The sequence below is a fragment of the Phalacrocorax carbo genome, chromosome 2 (genome assembly GCF_963921805.1).
Source record: "Phalacrocorax carbo chromosome 2, bPhaCar2.1, whole genome shotgun sequence".
NCBI lineage: Eukaryota > Metazoa > Chordata > Aves > Suliformes > Phalacrocoracidae > Phalacrocorax > Phalacrocorax carbo.
Genome location: NC_087514.1, coordinates 98,825,978 through 98,845,266, shown reverse-complemented (window position 1 = coordinate 98,845,266; position 19,289 = coordinate 98,825,978). Strand labels below are relative to the sequence as shown.

Here is a 19,289-nt window from a genome sequence, read left to right as displayed (position 1 = left end):
GTTTTCATGGAACCTTTCCTTTCTTTTACATTATTAATGTAAAAATAAATCCTTTTTCTCTTTAGGTTATGTTTAGAATTCCCTTGCTGCAACAGCAAAAAGTTAATTAAAACTGTCATAAATAAAAATCAAACTGATAAGTCTAAATTTAGGTTAATCAAAACCGTAATATACCTTGCAGGTTTTAATTTAGATATTGAAGATAGTATGTGTTAACAAGCAAAGGAAGTACTTCAGTAAATCTGTTCATATAATAAATATGCAAAATAGTCCTTCTATTTCTGTATTAATTTTACTTTAGATATAAGAAGATGCTCACTAAATATCTGACAGTGACAGCACAGAAAGTTGAGTTGGTCTGAATGAAGAGTTTGGTCTTGAATGTATTTTTTTTCCTTTTTTTTCCCCCTTAATAGTCTTATTTTCTCTCTTCTCAGTTTTCAATGGGTCCAGCAAAGCATTGAAGGAGAAAGAACCTGCTCAGAAACACAAAAGCAAAGAGGCCACACCAGGGAAGGAGAGGAACAGCGAACATAAGGCTGAGAGCCGAAAAGACCAGGCTGCTGCTAATCACCATCCTACTACAAACACTGGCTCCTCTGCGAAAGGGCTCACTGCTAGCAACCACCACACTCTTCATAGATCGGCTCAGGACTTAAGGAAACAGGTAATGAATTGTACTCTACTGTGGACACATGGGAAATGCAGACTTTTAAGGTGCTAGCTCTGTTTTCCACTGCCTGGCACAGAGAGAGTATGGCAATCCTTAAAAGCATGCTCTGGAGACAGCAAGGAGTTAATTTATGGTGAAAGAGAGAGAAAGAGAGAAAGAAGGAAAAAAGAAAAGTGATACATACATAGGAAGTCAGTATGATAGAGCATGCTTTGCAGCCCTGCCTTTATATTATCCAGTGTATACATACGAAAGAGTAATGTTCACATGGCTGTTTATTAAATCTTTCTGACTGGTACTCTTGTTGGCCTCTCTGCTGACAGTGCCAAGGCTGGCTGCATGTGGAAAAATGAACTCCTTTTGTGTACAGCTGGTCTGCTCGGGTTATCTTAGAGGCTCACTGGTGTCGTATAGAAGCTGACATTGCGCTCAGTGTCTTTTATTGCATGAGGGCAACACAAACCTTGGAGTCTGGGAAAAATCTTTTGCCTGATGCGTAAATAAGGCGCTCCAGGATATTGCCACCTCCTCAGTGCATGTACCAGGTGGGGAGAAATTCAGACTTTCGTGTTACCTTGTTGAAAACTAGAAAAAAAACCAACCAAAAAAACCCAGCAAGAGGTTTGTCTCAGCCTCACTTGGATTTGCTTGGATTTGGGTGTGGAAGTTTAGCAGACCAATTGTTCGGTGCTTGTGACTGGTGTTTGGGCAGGATGCGTCTCCGTCTATTTTTGATGGTGGGATCAAAGGGCTCCTAAAATAGCAACCGCCAAATAAGTTTTATAAACAACTTTCAAAATCCCTGGTCAATGTCCTTATTCAGTCTGGGGCTGGGTTAGCAGGGTGTCTGCGCTAGGGCAATGCAGTACAGAAAGCATGCTGCACTTAGGCCTTATTTTTTTTTTTTCCAGTGGTTAATTCTCAACAGGCCAGTTAAAGACAGTCTGTATTTGCTGGCGTCTAAAGGTTTTTCTTCTAAGTAGGCTGGCCTGGACTTCAGTGGAGCTGGAATTGCCATCTTGTAGGGCTGTCAAGGCCTCTCAGTCATAGGCTTGGAAATTAAAAATGGCAAAAAGTAAAACAGTGGTGCTTTTATTGAGGAAATCGTCCATGGCCTGTGCTTCAGTAAGGATTAGCTTCTTCTGAAATACCTCCACTGGATTTGTATTACCTTCTAAATCAAATCTGAGATCCTGAAGGCTATCTACACTCTATTCCTCTGTACCTCTGTAAGACTTCCTTTCTTTATTCCCTCATGTAAATTTTTGCTTATATACTCATCAGTTTGAATGCCCACCTTCCTTTGCATCCTTTCAGCTTGCTTTTTTGTGACTACCTGCACCCTATGGTCCTTGCTGTGACATGCTCTGCCATGAGCTCTTTGTGTTGAACAAGTTTCCCAAACCTGAAGGATGCACTTCATACTTAATTATTTTAACTCACTTGAACACTTGTGTAAAATGCTGAATGTTGTATCATGAAAGTATAAATGGTTAAAATTCTTGTGAAAGTCAGCTGCCATCACTTGTGAAGCTAGTTCTGAGAAGGGAAAAGACAGGTGTAGAAGAATTTTGTCCACGATCCAAGTGGGTTTCACTTTGTAGAGTATTATATGTTTTCAATCACGCTATGCACAATGGAGAGAAACTCTAAAGCAGTGCAGTACAGCCAACAGTCATGCCACACAGACAGCTCACATAGTGTCCTCAAGCTTCAGCAAATAAGGGGGCTGTAAGTTGAACTGATGATCCTTTAGAAAAAAAACCAACCTTGGTATTTAAATTTTCTTCTGCAACCAATAGTAACACAAGTACTTTCTTACCAATTCTAATTAAAATGGGGCTGTAACTAAATAAAGGCGAATTATGCATTTTGAATGATAGAAAGACTTAGCTTTGTACAAAACTTTAGACTCACCAGTTATGTGACATTGCTAAGTTTCTGGCCCTTGTCCTGAGTCTTTGTTGGCATTTTCAGTATATTCCAAAAGGAGAGTTGTTTTCCCAGGGTGCCAGCCACATCTTCCTCCTTCCAGTCTGTTTTTGCTCCTCATTCATGTGCATTTACATGGTTTATTTATGTGTGTGTTTTTTGTTTTGTTCAGTCTTACAGAAAATAAAGGCAGAATAGTAGAAATTACCTGAGATTTTCTTTTTTCCTCTCATTCTGTATTTTCTTTTCTGGTGTGCACTTGCACTTGTCACGTGTCCCCTCTCTCTCTTTCTTCCTCCCTTGCTATCTTCCCAAATCCCCTACTTCAAAGGGGTTGTGGGCAAAGGAAATGTAGTTCAAGGGGGCCCTCTCTCGGCCTAATATGGTAATTTAGCTCTGCAAAACATACCAAAACAGAAATATTTTTATGAATGAATTCGGGATCAGTTTCATAACTTGAATTTGTTTGGGACTAAAGCTGTTGTTAGTATTGCTAATATTGCTGTTATTGCTGTGTTTGTTATCTAACAAGTTGTTTGTTGGCTTTATTTTGTGTGTGTCTGTATGTGTGTATGTGTCTGGAGGATGGATCCTAGGTGCTGTGCAGAGGTGTTAATGTAGACCAGTTCAAATCCAACAAACAAATTGCTGCAAGACTATATGCTGGTCCCATTTGCTTTTTTAAAAGACAACAAAATTCAAAATCTGTCATATCGTCTTTTACTGCAAGTTCAGTAAAGTGGAGAAAAGAGTGGCCTGAAGACAAATATATGTCAGCAAAACTGAGAAGATAACTGAAAAGCAAAGATAAGATTATTCATATCCCTAGATTCACCTTTAGCTCAAGACTTTGAGTCATGTAAGGCTAATGTCAATCACTTTGTTACTATTTGAATTAAATTTACTTCTTTCTTATGCGCTCAGTGTAAGCACTGCCTCGGGATGAAGCTGTGGCATACTCCCCCATTTGGTGAACCTGTGCACCTGGCAGTGTGGCCAATTTTTTAGGCTGACTCTGTGTGTGTATGTTTGGTTTGGGGGGAGACATATCAACAGTAGAAAGGTAAGAAAACCCCTACCACAATTTCTTGTTCTTTTGGTTCCAATCAGCTGATGGGTCCTCAGGGACAAGTACAGACCAGGAACACGCAGCTGATGACTGACCAGACAGAATTTCACATTTGTCAGTGTGAAATCCTGAATCCACCTGTTGCTTTGATGGTGGGCTATGACCACGTTGTTTGTTCCACTTGTTTCCAGCTGGAAGACATTTGTTGCAGCCTATTCCTGTTTGAAACGTGGTCTGTTCTGGTCTATATAGTACTGCTGTGTCTTAAACATTATGCTATCCTCTCTGGAAACACTCAAGATACCTGTGGGCTTTTGGGGAGGGAAGAGGGAGAAACATTTGAAAACCATCCTGTTGATGGTCCTCTAGAAAGGTGATGGTACTGAGGAAGTTTTCAGCAGTGTTTCTTTCTCCTTAGTCAGCAGCCAGAAAGAAATACGTGAATTCTTTATGGTATTCCCAAAGCCAAGTGTTCTCTACTCAAGACCTGTTCATCATTGGAATAACTTCCTGAAATTTTAATAAAAACTCAAAATAGTGTGCTTATAATCTAGGATTAGAGGTTAGATAGCCGAAGCTTATGTACCTGTTCAGTTCAAGATTTGGCCCTGAGAGATCTAAGCTTTCGTTGTGTGGAGGTATCCTAACAACTTTAAACAGTTGTGATAATTTACTGTTTTCTTAATGAATTCAGTTTTCCAGAGTTTTGTATCTCGGCAGTTTTAATTCTGGCCTAAAGCTGATGGTGCTGATGGCATGTTTTCCTTTGAAGAGGAAGAGCTGTGAGGATCTTGCCTTTCTCCATGACCGTGTTTTGTCTCAGGCCCTGTGTCACCACTCCTTGCTGAAGGAGGGCCCTGGATGGCCCTTCAGACTTCTGGTCACAACTACTTAAAAAAAAAAAAAAAGAAAAGAAAAAAAAAATCATAGGAAGCCTGGAGAGAAAAGATACCTCCATACAGCCTGACTGCTCATTCTGAGGTGTTGTCTTGATTGTACCTGACAGCACAGTAGTGTAGCTGTGGTGTCCTTGAAACCTTCTGGAAAACCTTCCATAGGAGAGACTCCACAACATCCATTGACAGCTTCTTCCAGCATTTTCCTTTTCTACCAAGGAGTGTTTTCCTAGTTGTGCCTCAGATCATCGTGTAGACAATTAAAGGGTTTTTTTCTCCCACTTTTCCCAGTGAACATGGAAAGAACATTTACTGTCTCTTTTCAAAGGAGCTCCTTATGCATCCAGAGGGTGTTACAGAGTTGTCCATAGACATCCCTTTCAGACTAAATAAGTCCAGCTCCTTTGGCTTTTCTGTAAAGATTATATCTTCCAAATATGTGAGCATTTTGTGCTCTTTCAGACTTGCTCCACTGTCTAAATTTTTCTTGCAGTGGGGGCGCAATGCTGGGCCCAGCCCTGCATAGGAAAGCCTGTGCTCCCATCCCTTGCTTTTGGTGTTCTTAATAATAGGTCTCAGAAAGTGATCTGCTTGCTTTGTACTACCATTGCGTTTCAGCTCACTGTGGTCCCCAAATGTTATTCCTCCCCTACACATATTTCATTTGTCCTTCCTAAAAATAGTAGTTCCTCTTATTGTAGAAATGTTCTGAAGTAAGTTCTTCAAGATTGTCTTTGATTTTGACCTTGTCTCCAGAGTGCTTACAGCCCCTTCCAGGTGTGTGTCACTGGCAAATTTTATAATAATCCAAGTTACTGATGTGGAAGCTCTTGGTAGAAACGAGGCCAAGACAAGTCCTTGCAGAAAGTCACCTGAAATGCCCTCTCAGGATGGCAGTGAACTACGACAACGATAACTTCTCTTGAGGATGACTTCATTTAATCCCTTGTGAAGCCACTTCAGAGTAATTATGTCTAGGATATGTCTTAGGAGCTTGTTTGATGGACAGTGACTGGAGTCCTACAGAAGCAGAGGTGCTTCTTTACCTGCTCAGCCAGGTGTCTGTCAGAGGATGAATAAATTAGTTTGATGTGCTATTTTGGCAAAACTATGGGGAGGCTTTTTTTTTTTTAAAAAACAAACAAACAAACAAACCATTATCATCTTACCCTTTCTGTGTTTACAAATTATCTGTTTGATGACTTGTTCCAGAATGATTTTAGGGTTTGAAGTTAGGTAGACTCTGCCTGCCCTCAGCTTATTTCCAGGAGCCATGACCTAAGTCATCTAGCTACACTTCAGCTTGCTGGGGTTGCCTTCCTAACTCTTTTATTGAAATTGGTTATGTTATATATCTGGTAAGTATTCAGTCAGTGGTACTTTGGTGAAGGCTAATGCAAAAGAAGCACAAACACTTTAGCCGAACTGTTGCACTTTTTTTTTTTCCTTCCGTGCGCGGTGGTTGATTGCTGCTGTTTGTTGTTGTTGTACTTTTAAGGTATTTATAAATTTTTTTCTGTTTCATTTTATGTCACCTGCTAACTGAAGTTTCTTTAGGTCCTTGGCCTTTTTGATTTTACCCATGCATGCTTTTGCTGTTCCTATGTAGTTGCCCTTGGTCACATAATTGTGTTTCTACTTTTTACTGTGATTCTTTTCTAATTTTCCAGTCAGAACTTTGTGAACAGGCATAATGGCCTGTACTTTGGGCCCTTCCTCTGAGTGGGAATTGCTTTGGTTTGGGGTTTGTTGTTTTGGTGTTGGTTTTTCTTTTTGTTTGGGGGTTTTTTTTGGCAGTGGTGGTGGGGTTTTTTATGTCTGTTTTCCTTTCTCTGCTGTTGTCACATCTTAGAATTGAAAACTCATTTCATGATCACTGTCACCCAGATTACCTTCCCCTCCCAGTTCTCAATCAATTCTTCTCTATTAGTCTAGATGAAATCTGTAATCAATGTTCCTGGCTATTTATAAAGCCAGAGATGTTCAGCTCTTGTTCTGAATCCTGCAGGCAGGAGGCAATGTCTCAGCAGCTCTCTGCCCATATCTGCTCTGTGGCATGAAAAAGCACTGTAAAAGTCAAACCCAGGCCTCCACTTCAAATGCAGAGTACTGCCTAAATTTCAAGGCAAATAGCTAAATGCGTTTCTGTTAGCAAGTATTTGCTTTCCAGATGATATCTCATATGTCTTTGGAAAGCTCAAGGTAATAACACATGTCATCACTTAACTGAATTTCCCTTAAGTGTTTCTACCTTGGAATCGCAGGATGGACAAGAATATAGATGGGTTTTAGAAGGGTGCTACTCCTGCTCCAGCTTCTGGAGCACAGAGGAGAAAATGTACACAGTAAATGCGTGTATACACATACGTGTGTGTATATGCTGGAACCTGGGGATTCTGTTCCTCATCTGCAAGTCACATAATACAAGACCATAGTGCGTTTTTTTCAGTCTCCATTTGATTCATATTTTATAACTTTTTTCCCCTTCTTTATAAGTGACTAAAATTCTTGCATTTATTTGAGAGAAGCTGCCATGCTTACGAATTTGGCAAATATTTTGAAATCTTGCAAGGAAGTATTATAACTTTGCAGGAACGGTGTGACTCACTGGAGTGCTGATGAGGGGTGATTGTACTCTATGCTTTCACTCTGAGCACTTTATCAATGTTCCTGATCAGTTGGATGTGTTTTTCTGCACTCACAGTAGTTTAAGGAGGTGAGAAGGCAATGTTTAAACTTGTTTAAATGCTGAAATTTGTTTGAGGTTTAAACTTGGACTTCATTTCCTTAGTAGTGGGGCTTAGCTTTGGCAGTGCCGAGCAGTCACAATTTCCTTCGAAGCTGAGGGTTGCTTTCGGTGCTTAACACATCTTACAGTTAAAATATAAATTTTAGTTTCATAGCTGGGTTTAAATGCCTAACAGAAAGCAGTGGAATCCAGCAATTCTAAGTTTCAATGACACATTAGTGAGGAATATGATGTACTAAAATGTGTGTCAGCAAAACTGCCCAGATATTAAACTTAAAAAAAAAATGCGTTGGACTACTGTATGCATTTTTATTTCAAATAATGACTTCAGCAACAAGATGCCTCCCAAGATTTAATATGTATGACAGACTGGATCCTTCATGGCCATCCTGATCTGTTGGGTGCATAACGTGTTCAACATCTCTTTTTATATGTATGTGTAGACAGGAGGTTGGTTTGAATCTCAGTGTGGGTTTTTTTTGCAGAATGTGCCCACTCCAGTTAGAGTAGGTAGTATTCTAGCTAGCTTGTCTACTAAGAAGTCGTAAACTGTGTGTGCACTTAAGGGAAGTTGGGTGGGAGAAAGATAGTGTCTGAGGGCCAGAAAAGGAAATAATGAAAGCATTAATTTGTAAATGAGACTACCTGTGTTTTGTGATACTGTAACAGGCTTTCCTGGTAGGCAAGGAAGGGGGTAATGCAAGCAAGGGACCTCACCCTTCTTAATGCCAGAGGCTTGGTACCCTCCAAAAGCAAGATTGACTTTCTGGGGACTTCTTGGTTAATTAAAAAAAAAATAATATCTTTTATTTGTTTATGATAAATGCGCAGTCCCTCCTCTTGCCTGGGTGAAAACCGTTATATGAAGATTATACGAAAGGGCCAGGAGTTAGGACTGCAGAACATGGTTGTCCAGCGACTGGGATGCTGAGGCTGAGTGGTAGCATTATTAATTTACTTTTCTGTTTTCTGTTTCCTTCCTCCTGCTCCCCCTGGAACACTCCTGCCATTGCAGGTTTCTAAAGTCAATGGGATCACTCGAATGTCATCTCCGAGTGCAAATGCAGCCAGTGCCAAAAAGATGAGAGAAGTCAGACCTTCACCGTCCAAAACTGTGAAGTACACTGCAACAGTGACAAAGGGAACTGTCACATACACCAAAGCCAAGAAAGAACTGGTCAAGGAAACCAAACTAAATCACCACAAACCCAGTTCACCTGTCAACCACACAATCTCAGGGAAAATAGAAAGTAGCAATGCAAAAACCCGCAAACAGGTGCTATCCCTTGGAGCATCCAAGTCTAACAATACCGCTGTTAATGGTGTAAAAGTCAATGGCAAGTTGAACCAAAAGACATGCACTAAGGAGGTGGGGAGACAGTTAAGGGAGGGGCTGCGCAATTCGAAGAGGAGGCTGGAAGAGACGAATCACATAGACAAAATACAGTCGCCCACCAAGAGAATGAAAGGGGCCGTCAACTTGGCAGAAGCTGCCAGCAAAAAGGCAGCCGTAGAAAAGCCTTTGCTGAATGGACACCTTAAAAAGGAAGTGCCAGAGAAGAGTTTGGAAAGAAATAGGCCGAAAAGAGCCACTGCTGGAAAGAGTACGCCAGGGAAACAAGCACATGGCAAAACTGAAAATGCCTCCTGTGAAAATCGTTCTACCTCTCAAGCGGAGTCCTTGCACAAGCCACAAGACTCAATGGGAAAGCACGAAAAGGGCAGTAGTAAGTCTGGGTGGGGGATGCTGGGGGAGATTCCCATCCTTAGGCCCTCCACCAAGGAATTTCATGACCCACTGATATACATTGAGTCAGTCCGAGCTCAGGTAGAGAAGTATGGGATGTGCAGGGTGATTCCTCCTCCAGACTGGAGACCTGAGTGCAAGCTAAATGATGAAATGCGGTTTGTGACACAGATTCAGCACATACACAAGCTAGGCAGGCGCTGGGGACCCAACGTGCAGCGGCTGGCCTGTATCAAGAAGCACCTCAAATCTCAGGGCATTACCATGGACGAACTCCCACTTATAGGTAAGGGCTGTGGTTTCATTGGCCTTTTGCCGCTGCTTGTTAGTGTCCATATACGACTTTATGCTCCATTTGCCTTTATGCTTAACTGAACCCCTGTTCAATTAACACTGCAGAGCTCTGGATCTCTCTCGTTATCCATCGGTCAGGCGCGATGCAGGTAGGTTGTCGGAGAGCTTTCCAGGGAGACTTTATATTGCCACTTTCCTCCTGCCAGCTCTTTATTTCACCTAGGGAAGAAAAATGCTATGTGGGGTCTTGGTCTCCAGACTTCAGGATCTTTTCCTTTCTCTGCTGTTTATTTTTGTCGGTAGTACTGCCACGGATATTAATAGCCTTGGATCAAATGTTGCCTCAGAATATTTTTCGGACCTTTCCAAAGATGTTTTCCAAACAGGTTGCAATCTTGCCAAGCTTTAATGCAAATATTTTTTTCCCCTTCCTTTAAAACGATTTAACCAAGGGGGAGAGAAAATATCTCAGAACTGACTTCTTTTGGGTACTCAGACACTTAAAATTACAAATTTGCAGTGACCTGCTGACATTTAACAACCATTAAGTGTCAAGAATAGGCAGTAAAATGTGGTTGATTGCAAAATGGAGGTTTCATTATTTCTCCCAGCAGGTGTCTGCCAGGGCTAATGCCTGAGTGAGAATCACTTATTTAACAGAATTCTTGGTTTATGGTCTGCTGTCAAATATGACGCGTGACAAAAATGTGACAATAGTTTGTAAAAACATGACAACAGCAGCATACAAATGAACTATTGAATGAGCCACCTCCATCTCTGCTGCCTTTGCAGCCATGACATAGTAACAAACTTGTGTTTTTAATTTTTGTTAGCCCTTCCCTTTGTTTTTGAAGTGTTTTTGAGTCAGAGCTCACAGGATCTGCATGTTGCAACTTGAGGCTGGAGTTTTGCCTTTGAGCCATTTTCTGATCAGACACAGCTATCAGCGCTAGTTGGATTAAAGGACACACTTTTCTGTTTCAGCTGTTCACAACGCTTCCCTTCCCCCACCCCCCGTTTTCAAACTTCATTTTATATCACGTATGGTAAGTGAGTGAATATGCATAAAAGCACACGAAGATGTTGCAGAGTTTATGGTGAACCAACGCAGGGCACAAGAGAGAAATGACAGAATTTAAGGAGGAGGATCGAGGGTTAGCACTCTGTTGCAATAGCCGTGCAAAAACGTTCAAGGAAATCTGAAAATTAAAATCACTCAAGCGGCAATAAGTGAACATTTTGTATGCCTAATGTATGCAATGGTTGTATGCTAATAGAGAAGAATAATGAATTAAATTTACATTGGCAAGAGAGAGAAGAAAATGCGCAAGACAGCTCGATTAACGCTCCTCGAACAATGTTAACTTTTTAATGAAATACCTTAACTCGGCATTAAGATGGCATTACTGTTAATTATTTGTATTATTTAAGCACCTAAGAGCCTAATTAATAGGCAAGGATTCTATTCTGCTGGGTGCCATATAACCAGAGCAAACAGTGGTCTCTTATAAAATTTGCATCCTGTGTATCCTTTCTGCAGTTAATTTCCTACCTATCTTGTGCTTAAAACTAAAAACAAAATGGAGAAAAGAAGCTGGAGATCATCAGTATACAAAGATGAGAAATCTGTTGGTTCCAGCAGGAAAGATATAAAATAATCTGGGGTGATAAATGCACGCTTATTTAAGTAGACATGCATACATATCACTCCTTTCAGGGCCAAATCACATTTCCATCTAAGTGAGCAAGTGGGAGTTTTGCCAACGGCTTGTGTAGTGCCAGCGATTGGTGTTAAATGTGTACCTGAAGATTTAAGATTTTTTTTCAAATGAGCTTGCTCACTAGGCAATTTAAAAGTATTCCTAACTTAGTGAAATTAATACAATTTTAAAAAAATCAGACACTATTTCTGCATAACGTGCTCTGTCTCCTATTTAAGCCATTTTGCTATAGGTGCTTATAAATGGGGTTAAGACTCTTCTCTCCCCATCCCCCCCTTACATTTTTTCCCTTCAGCCTTTCAAGGAAAGTTTAAGCAACATGCTTAGGTCAATCCTGGAAAACATCAGCCTGAGATATAAATGCTTCCAAAAGTTATGACTGTGTGAAATGGAATTATAATTGAGACCATTTTGTAAACCTTAGCTGTAGCTGGCCCTGTGGAGGATCTGCCAGATATGCGAGGCTCCGGTTGAATGATGTGCTACTTGAGCTCTAATATTGTGGAGTGATTATGAGTGATCATTCCATGACGCGGGAGGAAATCACATTTCTTAAATAGCTCATAAACAGTGTTGAAACTAGGACCTTAAGCTGGGTGTGCTGTATTTGTCCCACTGGAGAAAATGTATAACATTAAACCTGGACCACACTTCTTTCAAAGTTAGGAATATGTTATTCAACTTTATGTAGGTCGCTGAATCTATTGGGATGGAAAGCCATCTTGAATTATGCCTTCAGCTTATTTGTGAACTCTGCATATAAAATACTAGACCAAAAAAGTAACAGCCTATAATAGAGGCCAACTTGAAAGTTATGTTATGGGGGCGATTAAAGAGGAGAGAAAGAAACCCAAGTTTGAAAGGTTTTCTTTTCCCAATGGTGTTTACCTTTTCTCAGCTTTGAGACGTAACCATTTTGACAAAAAAAAAAATAATTACTAAATTGGATAAATCTGCTGCCACATGGCCCTGCCTCCACCCTTGTTGTATGCTCCTCAAAGCCTTACCCTTGGATTTGGCTGCAGCCCAAATCCTTTCCCCTCTTTTGACACATTTGCCCAGTGCTGTGTGGGCAACATTAGTGAGTAGCCTCTGGCGCTGCTCTGCCTCAGTCGCAACTGCTGTCATCCCAAAATGTTGCACACAGGTTTAAACTGCTGAGACTCCCTCTTCTCTGGATTGGCACAAGTGGTGGAAGAGGGGAAAGCAGAGGGAAGAAGGAAAATTGGGGTCAGCTATGAAGTGTCTGAGATGCAGCGCACAGGGTAGTTTGAAGAAAGTAACACTGCTTGCACTAGCAAGCAAGATGATATGACTGGCCCTTAAGATGCTGTAGCTGTGCACCCGACAGTAAATATTTACCATAATGCTGCTTCTTGCACTTCTCTGTTGTATAACAGCATTTCTAAGTGCTCTGGAACGGCTATAGCATAATGGTTTTTAACTTGTCTCTTGTTCCCCTTTTTTGTTGAGAAAATGCGGCGGCAGCAATGTTGACGTGAGTTTTGTATTAATTCTCTTTTTCCTTCAGCAGTGCCCTGTTGAATTGTAGGTGGTCTTTGGTCTGTTTCTTCACTCTTTCTGCTGATGATTTATTTCTGTGCTTTGAGAGTATTTATGATGTTTCTTTTATTGTTCCTCGTCCATTTGGCTGCTTTTTGTGCCATACTTTGTATAATCCTCTATTTTTATTTTTTGACTGGAGTGTGAAACATGCTAGTCATCTTAAAACATACAAAAACATAATGGAGTATAAAATATGGATGGCCTCAAACTGGAAGAATAATACATCTGGAACTTTTTTTATGCAGTTGCAGGCACCAACCCCAACCAACCTCCTGCCTCCCTTGGTTTTTCTTAAGGATTTTTCTACCTGTAGTGAAATTAATGATGTTATTGTGTTCCTTTTAAAAACTAACTGTTTTCAAAGTGTTATGCGGACATTAGATAATCAATGTTTCAGCTCCAGAAAGGATAGGTACTTGTCTTTTTGATTGCCTGTACTCATCTTGAGACTTGTTTTGCTTCTTCCTGGTATAAACCAGACTGGTGACGGGGAAGGGGAGGGTGGGAGCGTGCCGGCTTTTAAAGAGCTGGGCAACTCTCATCTCCCTGGCTGCTGGGTAATGACCAGGGGAAACACGCATGTCAGCAGATAGCTGGGGGTCCTCTGAGAAGAGAAGGGAATGAAACTCAAGGTGGAGAGCAAATTTAACCATAGGGAAGGCAAATGGAAAAATACAATCTGCTGAATTAATTAAGCCAGCAAAACAGTGGCGCGCACCTGTCTTTAGCAGAAGGCGTACAAGATAGGGACAATCCTGCTCCAGTGCCCAGGTGACCGGAGCTGCGTGGGTAGCACATCCCATATGTGCCCAGCTTGGTAGGGTGCTTGACGCAAGCCACCTACAGCTTTCCTAACCTGCTCCTGTGTTTCCCTTTCCCCTCCTCTGCTGCCTGGCACATGTGGACCCCAGGAGGCTGTGAGCTCGACCTGGCCTGCTTCGTCCAGCTGATCAACGAGATGGGGGGGATGCAGCAAGTGACTGACCTCAAGAAATGGAACAAGCTGGCAGATATGCTGCGCATCCCCAAAACTGCACAGGACAGGCTGGCCAAGCTGCAAGAAGCCTACTGCCAGTACTTGCTCTCCTATGACTCCCTCTCCCCCGAGGAGCACAAGAAACTGGAGAAGGAGGTCTTGCTGGAAAAGGAAATCTTGGAGAAGAGGAAAGGACCTTTGGAGGGACATTCGGAGAATGCCTACAAGTTCCATTCCTTGCCCCGGTTTGAGCCCAAAAACGGACTCATCAATGGCGTGGTTCACAAAAATGGCTTCCGCAACAAGTTAAAAGAGGTTGACATCCCACTGAAGACGGGCAGGCGGCGGCTCTTCGCTCAGGAAAAGGAGACCACGAAGGAGGACGAGGAGGAGGAGGAGGGAGTTCTTAGCGACTTACACAAGTGTATATACAAGGTAACAAGGCAGGCTCTGCCGATTTTGTTTTGCAGAACCGATGATGCTGTTGTCTGGGTGGCATCCGAGTGCAAACCCAGCCAGCTGGGGGGAGCCGATGGGCTGCAGTGCCACCCCCAAGGCAGCAGCGCAGCCAGTGGCTATTGCATCCAGGCAGTCTGGTGGCTTTTCTCGTTATCTGCCTGGTTCTCACAGGATGTCTGGAAAAGCTGGAAGGTGTTACTGTCATGATGAGATTCACTGGGCTCTGCCCCCCTTCATCATGTGAGATGACCCCTGAATAGCTCTGCCCAGTTACCCTTGCAGACACAGTTTTTGTTTTCATTTTCTAGTGATGTTTAAAGTAATGTTCTGCTTTCTCATTCCTGGGTCTTTCAAGTCTCTTGTTGAGCGAAGTAGTGCTCCACATCAAAACTAATATCACTAGAAATACGACTACATTTAGAAAGGGCAAATTGAAATGCAAACAATGTTTTCATCCACAATGCCAGATTTTGCTCAGCACTAACAGTCACATGGACGCTTAGTCCTCCACACATCCAGTACATCCATCCATTTACGAAGGAATGCTGACTCTTTCACTGTATTTTATTTGGCAGTCTCCTACTCTGGAGCAGAACTTGGCACTGCAACTCACAGTGCAATTTTGAGTTGTGTTGAATTGTGTAGCCGTGCTCTGAGAGAAATATAGCATTGAGTGTCTGTGCCCAGTAAAGGAATACACTGTTTCTTCCCCTTCCAATCTCGCTTCCATCACCAGGAAATGAAGCCAGATAGCCCAAAGTGGCTTATTGTTAAGCTGTTTAGGGACTGCATGAGCTCATGACTTGAGCTTTAAAAGCTTGCTTCAGGTTTCTTTTACAGCCTGTTATGATTTGTCAGCCCAAAAATTCTTTTACTTGGGGACTCTGGCCTCAATCCCACCTTTGAAAAGCAATCTCTTTGCCATGCTGCTGTTGGAGAGAAGCTTATCTAATGACAGCAGCATTTGTGAAGAGTGAAGTGGCATTTCTGTGCTTAATATCCTGTGCTTAATGATGTTAAATGAAAAATTTGATACAACTTACCCTGACTACCGTATGAACAACCACAAACTGAGTGGGGAAATGCCTCCGTCTTCTTTTCCAGTGCAAGTCCCAAGTTAAAGTTTAGAAGATACAAAGTAACTCAGAAAGCAAGATTGGGATTTGTGATACGTACCCTAATGGGACTTAGAAAATAAAAAAAAGCAAGCAAGCGCAGCTAGTATAACCTGTCTAAGTCTGCTGAGCCCCAGGCCTTTACCCCAAAAATCTGAGCGCTCCCAAATTGTTGCTGCTGCCCAAAAGCATTGGCAGTACTGACAGCATCAGACCATGTGCGAGTCCAGCAATACCTGGTAGAAATACTTTTGTTCTGAGCGCAGGAGCTGTTAGAGACGCGCATCACTGAGCCTACGGGCCAGTGTTCTCCCTGCCCACCAAAGTGGCTGCAGCAGATGGAGCTGCTCAGGCAATGCCTCAGGTTGTCCACCATGGTGCCGGCAGCTTCCCGTGACACTGAAGCTTGGCCATTTGATGAATCCCAGCCCATGCTCATCTGCGGTGCAGAGCCTGGGGACTGCTGTCACAGGTGATGGACGGGGAAGAAAACAGGGGAAAGCAAATCTGTGGTGGGTTTCTGGAGAGATCCCTGCTGCGGAGCACCCTGCAGGACACCTGGTCAATCTGAGTGGGGAGAGAGGTCCGTAGCTTTGTTTTCACAGCACTTGGGGGAAGAGCCCTGTAGAAGGACTGGTGCATGAGGACTGGTTATGGCACTTAGAGTGAGCCTTCAAATGTAGAAGTAAGAAATGGTGCAACAATCTTGATGCACAGAGTAACCCCCAGGACTTGTAAAATGGCTGTAGCTCATCACCAGGCTTTTTAATAAGACTGAGGTGAGGCTTATAGATTTAAGCAGAGGGTACTTCATGGCATTTTGTGAAACAAGCCTTGTAATCCTACGTTGTCTGATTTTTCCTAAATGATGGTGGTATTCTCTGTGTGTGCGTGTGTCTGTGGAGAGGGAAATGTTCTTTACCTATGCACATGTTTCTGAGAAAATCTGAAATTTTTTTATCAGAACATGTCCTCATGTTACAGTTTCCACAGATGACAGGATTGTAATGGTTCCTTTCTAAAGCACATTGCTAATTCTAATAGAAAACAAAAAAGCACACAAAACAAAACAAAACCCCACCCTTTTGGTAAATGCCCAGGTCAATAGATTGAGGGCTGGAGGAGAAAAACATAATCATATGGCTGCCGTCCAGTTTAGGCCATAAAGTCTATGCTTCAGACCATGAAGAGGCCGTACGTTTAGGATTTCGCACAGTAATCTCTGCAGTCAGCACGTGCTTGAGCTGGAATGTGTTTTTAGAAAGAGACATCCAGTCTTCCAGGAGCAGTTACCACCATATCGCATGTCAAGGTTAGAGTAAATCTCCTTTGTGTTTGGCTGACTTTCTGCCAGGGCTCCCAAATCATTTTCAGTGTTGCTCCTTTCCAGGCTGTAAGGCCTGCTGTGCTTTTAAGTGTGTGCTGCAGGCTGCTGCGCTTGCTTTCTTTACTCCTAAATGTATGGCGTTTCTGCCTGACTAATAAAATGTCGCCGTTTGTAAGTATGTGAAGTAAACTGCTGTCATGAAAGAAGGATCTGCTGCAAGGTTTCACTCTTCTCTTCTTTCCCCAATTTTAGCTCTGAAAATACTTTAAAAATCTGTACTGGAGCTGACTGAAAACAGCATTTGTTTCCATACAGAACAAACTGAAGGCTTATTAGCAGGAGGGACATTAGAGGGACACACAGAAGAAATCACCAATGCAAGTTTTGCTAGCCCTCACGTGAAAATGTCCCGGAAATCCTGAGCTGAGCTCTCTTCTGCCGGGGACTTGGCATTTTCAGATTCTGCTTAATAGGAGTCCCTCCTTCCCACCTGTGACTACTGTGAAATCTCTGTTTTCTGCTGATTTTTATGTTTGCTTTAATGTCTTTTAGATTCGTAGCGTTGCAGTGTCCTTCTCTGTCCATTCCCTTCAGGCTTGGTGGTGGTGGTGATGCTCTGGGTTGGGTCTCATGGTGTGGCCATGGAGAAGAACTAGGAGAGGAAATAAGAAATTTTGTCACTTAAACCTTCCTCTGTCATATCGTTGCAGCAAAAAAGACTCTTCTCAGTAGCTTGAAGGTCCCAGTTGTTGAACTGTAGAGACATTTGTGAGGGCTTTGGAAAGGGTATTTTACTCTTCAGCAATTCATTCTGTGTTTGGGTTAAAATGTTCTATTACAGCATTTTAAATTATTTTCTGAGTTTGCATTAGAAAATTCTATGACATCCCTCAGGTAAAAAAAAAAACCAACCCAAAACAAAACAAACTCAAACAAAACCAAAACAATAAAAATAGACAACAAAAATTTCTCAACTGTTTAATTTGTTTTACAACTTATAGGAGACTAAAAAGAAATACCAAATTCTTGATAGAGGAAGAAATGGCTATATGCCATTTTAAAGGGCTAAACTGTTCAGTTTTTCCACTTTCTTCTTTCTTGCTTGCTGCATATCTGAAAAATGGAAAGATACAGTTAATCTTGGAAGATGAGTCTTTATTCTTGTCTTTCTGTGTAACGTGAGAGAAAGAGGCGAGTAACTGAAACGAGGAAGCTGCTGCGGAGTGTGTGTTGGTTTGCGAGCGGTGAAGTCTATGCTCAAGTGTGACGACTGTTGGTGCAGGCCTGCATTTTATGAGAGGTTTTGCTGTAAAAGGCTGCCTCAATAAATGATTCATGAGAGCATTAAAAGATGAAGGAAATTGCTTACTGTATCACAGAACATCCAACTCTGAAGTTTTTGGGAATCAGAGGGCCCCAGGCCCTGGGCATTTCACAAACTTTTTTGTTATAGCTAATTATGCTGCATTCAATTAAAAAAGTGACAATGTTACAGCTGTAGGAGCATGGCAAAGTGATAGACTTGGCCTTTGAGGGAAAAGCTGCTAGTATAGTTGTTTCTAGTTTACTCTTGGACATAGTTCTTAAATAAATTAAACACAAGAAAAGACTGAGGTGGTTTGGCAGATCCGTTTCATAATTGAAAACTGGAAAAGTAATAGTCTGAGTAATAAAACGTTCATTTACGTGGTTGCTCAGATGGGCAACCAGTGGACATGATGGGGGTTAGAGGAAGGAGCGGTAGATCTGGCAAGGGGGCAGAGATATTTTCAACTTCATGTTTGCAGAGCAATGCTAGTCTCTGCCTGCAGCAATGCCCGCAAAACAATTTGGCCACAGCAGCTAGCCTGGCGCCTGCCAGCTCTCATGGCTCACGGCTTCCCAGGACGTTTCTTCTGCCCTGGGGCAGAGAAGGCAATGGGGGTGTCCCTGTTTGGGCATATCACTAAGTCTGGGCTGAAGGGACCAAGTGTGTTCTCGTGCTTCTGCCTTCAAAGCCTTCAGAGGATGCTTCCCAGAGCATCTGGTATTATAGGTATGTGTGAAAGTAGGTATCCATAAATTTAGGTATAGCTCAAGCAGAAGACCAAGTCAGATCCTCTTCTCATACAGCTCCTGCAGCAGTGCCAAGAAAGAGTGCACTCATTTGGCATTTTTACTGTGTTTTAATTTTCTCAGCCTTGTAATAACAGGTCCTGGTTCCTTGTATTTGAACTGCTTTTATTGAACTGAGGATAACTAGTTTTTGTAAGTGGGTGATTACAGTCATTGTGGTAAACTCTACTTTTTGTGACCCCCTTCCATCACATACAGTACTAGTTTGATGCTGAACATTTCTGTGCATTTCCTACGTCTTTTTCACCTGTTTCTCTGTACGTAAAGAGCGTAGCTACGTGGTCCTTTGATCTTGTATTGGACTTGATTGTAAAATGCAGGTTCGGGTGCCTACTGAGTCCATAGCAACCTGTCTTAGAAAGTTGGGCCGTGTCCATCTTCTGTATTTATCAAACATAGAGCATTGTCCTGGACAAAGCAGTGCACATGGCCTTATGGGAATGTTCAGTTGGCCTTTTAGGTGGTTGGTCTGGGGATTCGATGTGATTAAATTTCTGTATTTTTTGAGGTATTTTTGCTCAGATAAGAAATGAGCTTTAGACCCACATGCGTTCTGGACGCTGTGATCTGGGATTAAGCGTGTAAGAAGAGTGAGGCCAGGGCAAATAGAGGTACGGGTTTTTTATTTTCACTTTTAATTTTATTTTCTT

The 19,289-nt window shown here is 42.1% G+C and overlaps 1 protein-coding gene across 3 annotated transcripts in view; it reads left to right on the top strand.

The window, feature by feature from the left end:
* JARID2 (jumonji and AT-rich interaction domain containing 2) overlaps positions 1–19,289 on the top strand; it is a 226,087-nt gene that overhangs the window by 185,614 nt on the left and 21,184 nt on the right. For all 3 annotated transcript variants that reach the window (XM_064443643.1, XM_064443644.1, XM_064443645.1), the window contains 3 exons: positions 438–667; positions 8,335–9,352; positions 13,559–14,058. In XM_064443643.1, the coding sequence (XP_064299713.1) occupies positions 438–667; positions 8,335–9,352; positions 13,559–14,058 (1,748 nt within the window). The remainder of the gene's footprint in view (positions 1–437; positions 668–8,334; positions 9,353–13,558; positions 14,059–19,289) is intronic.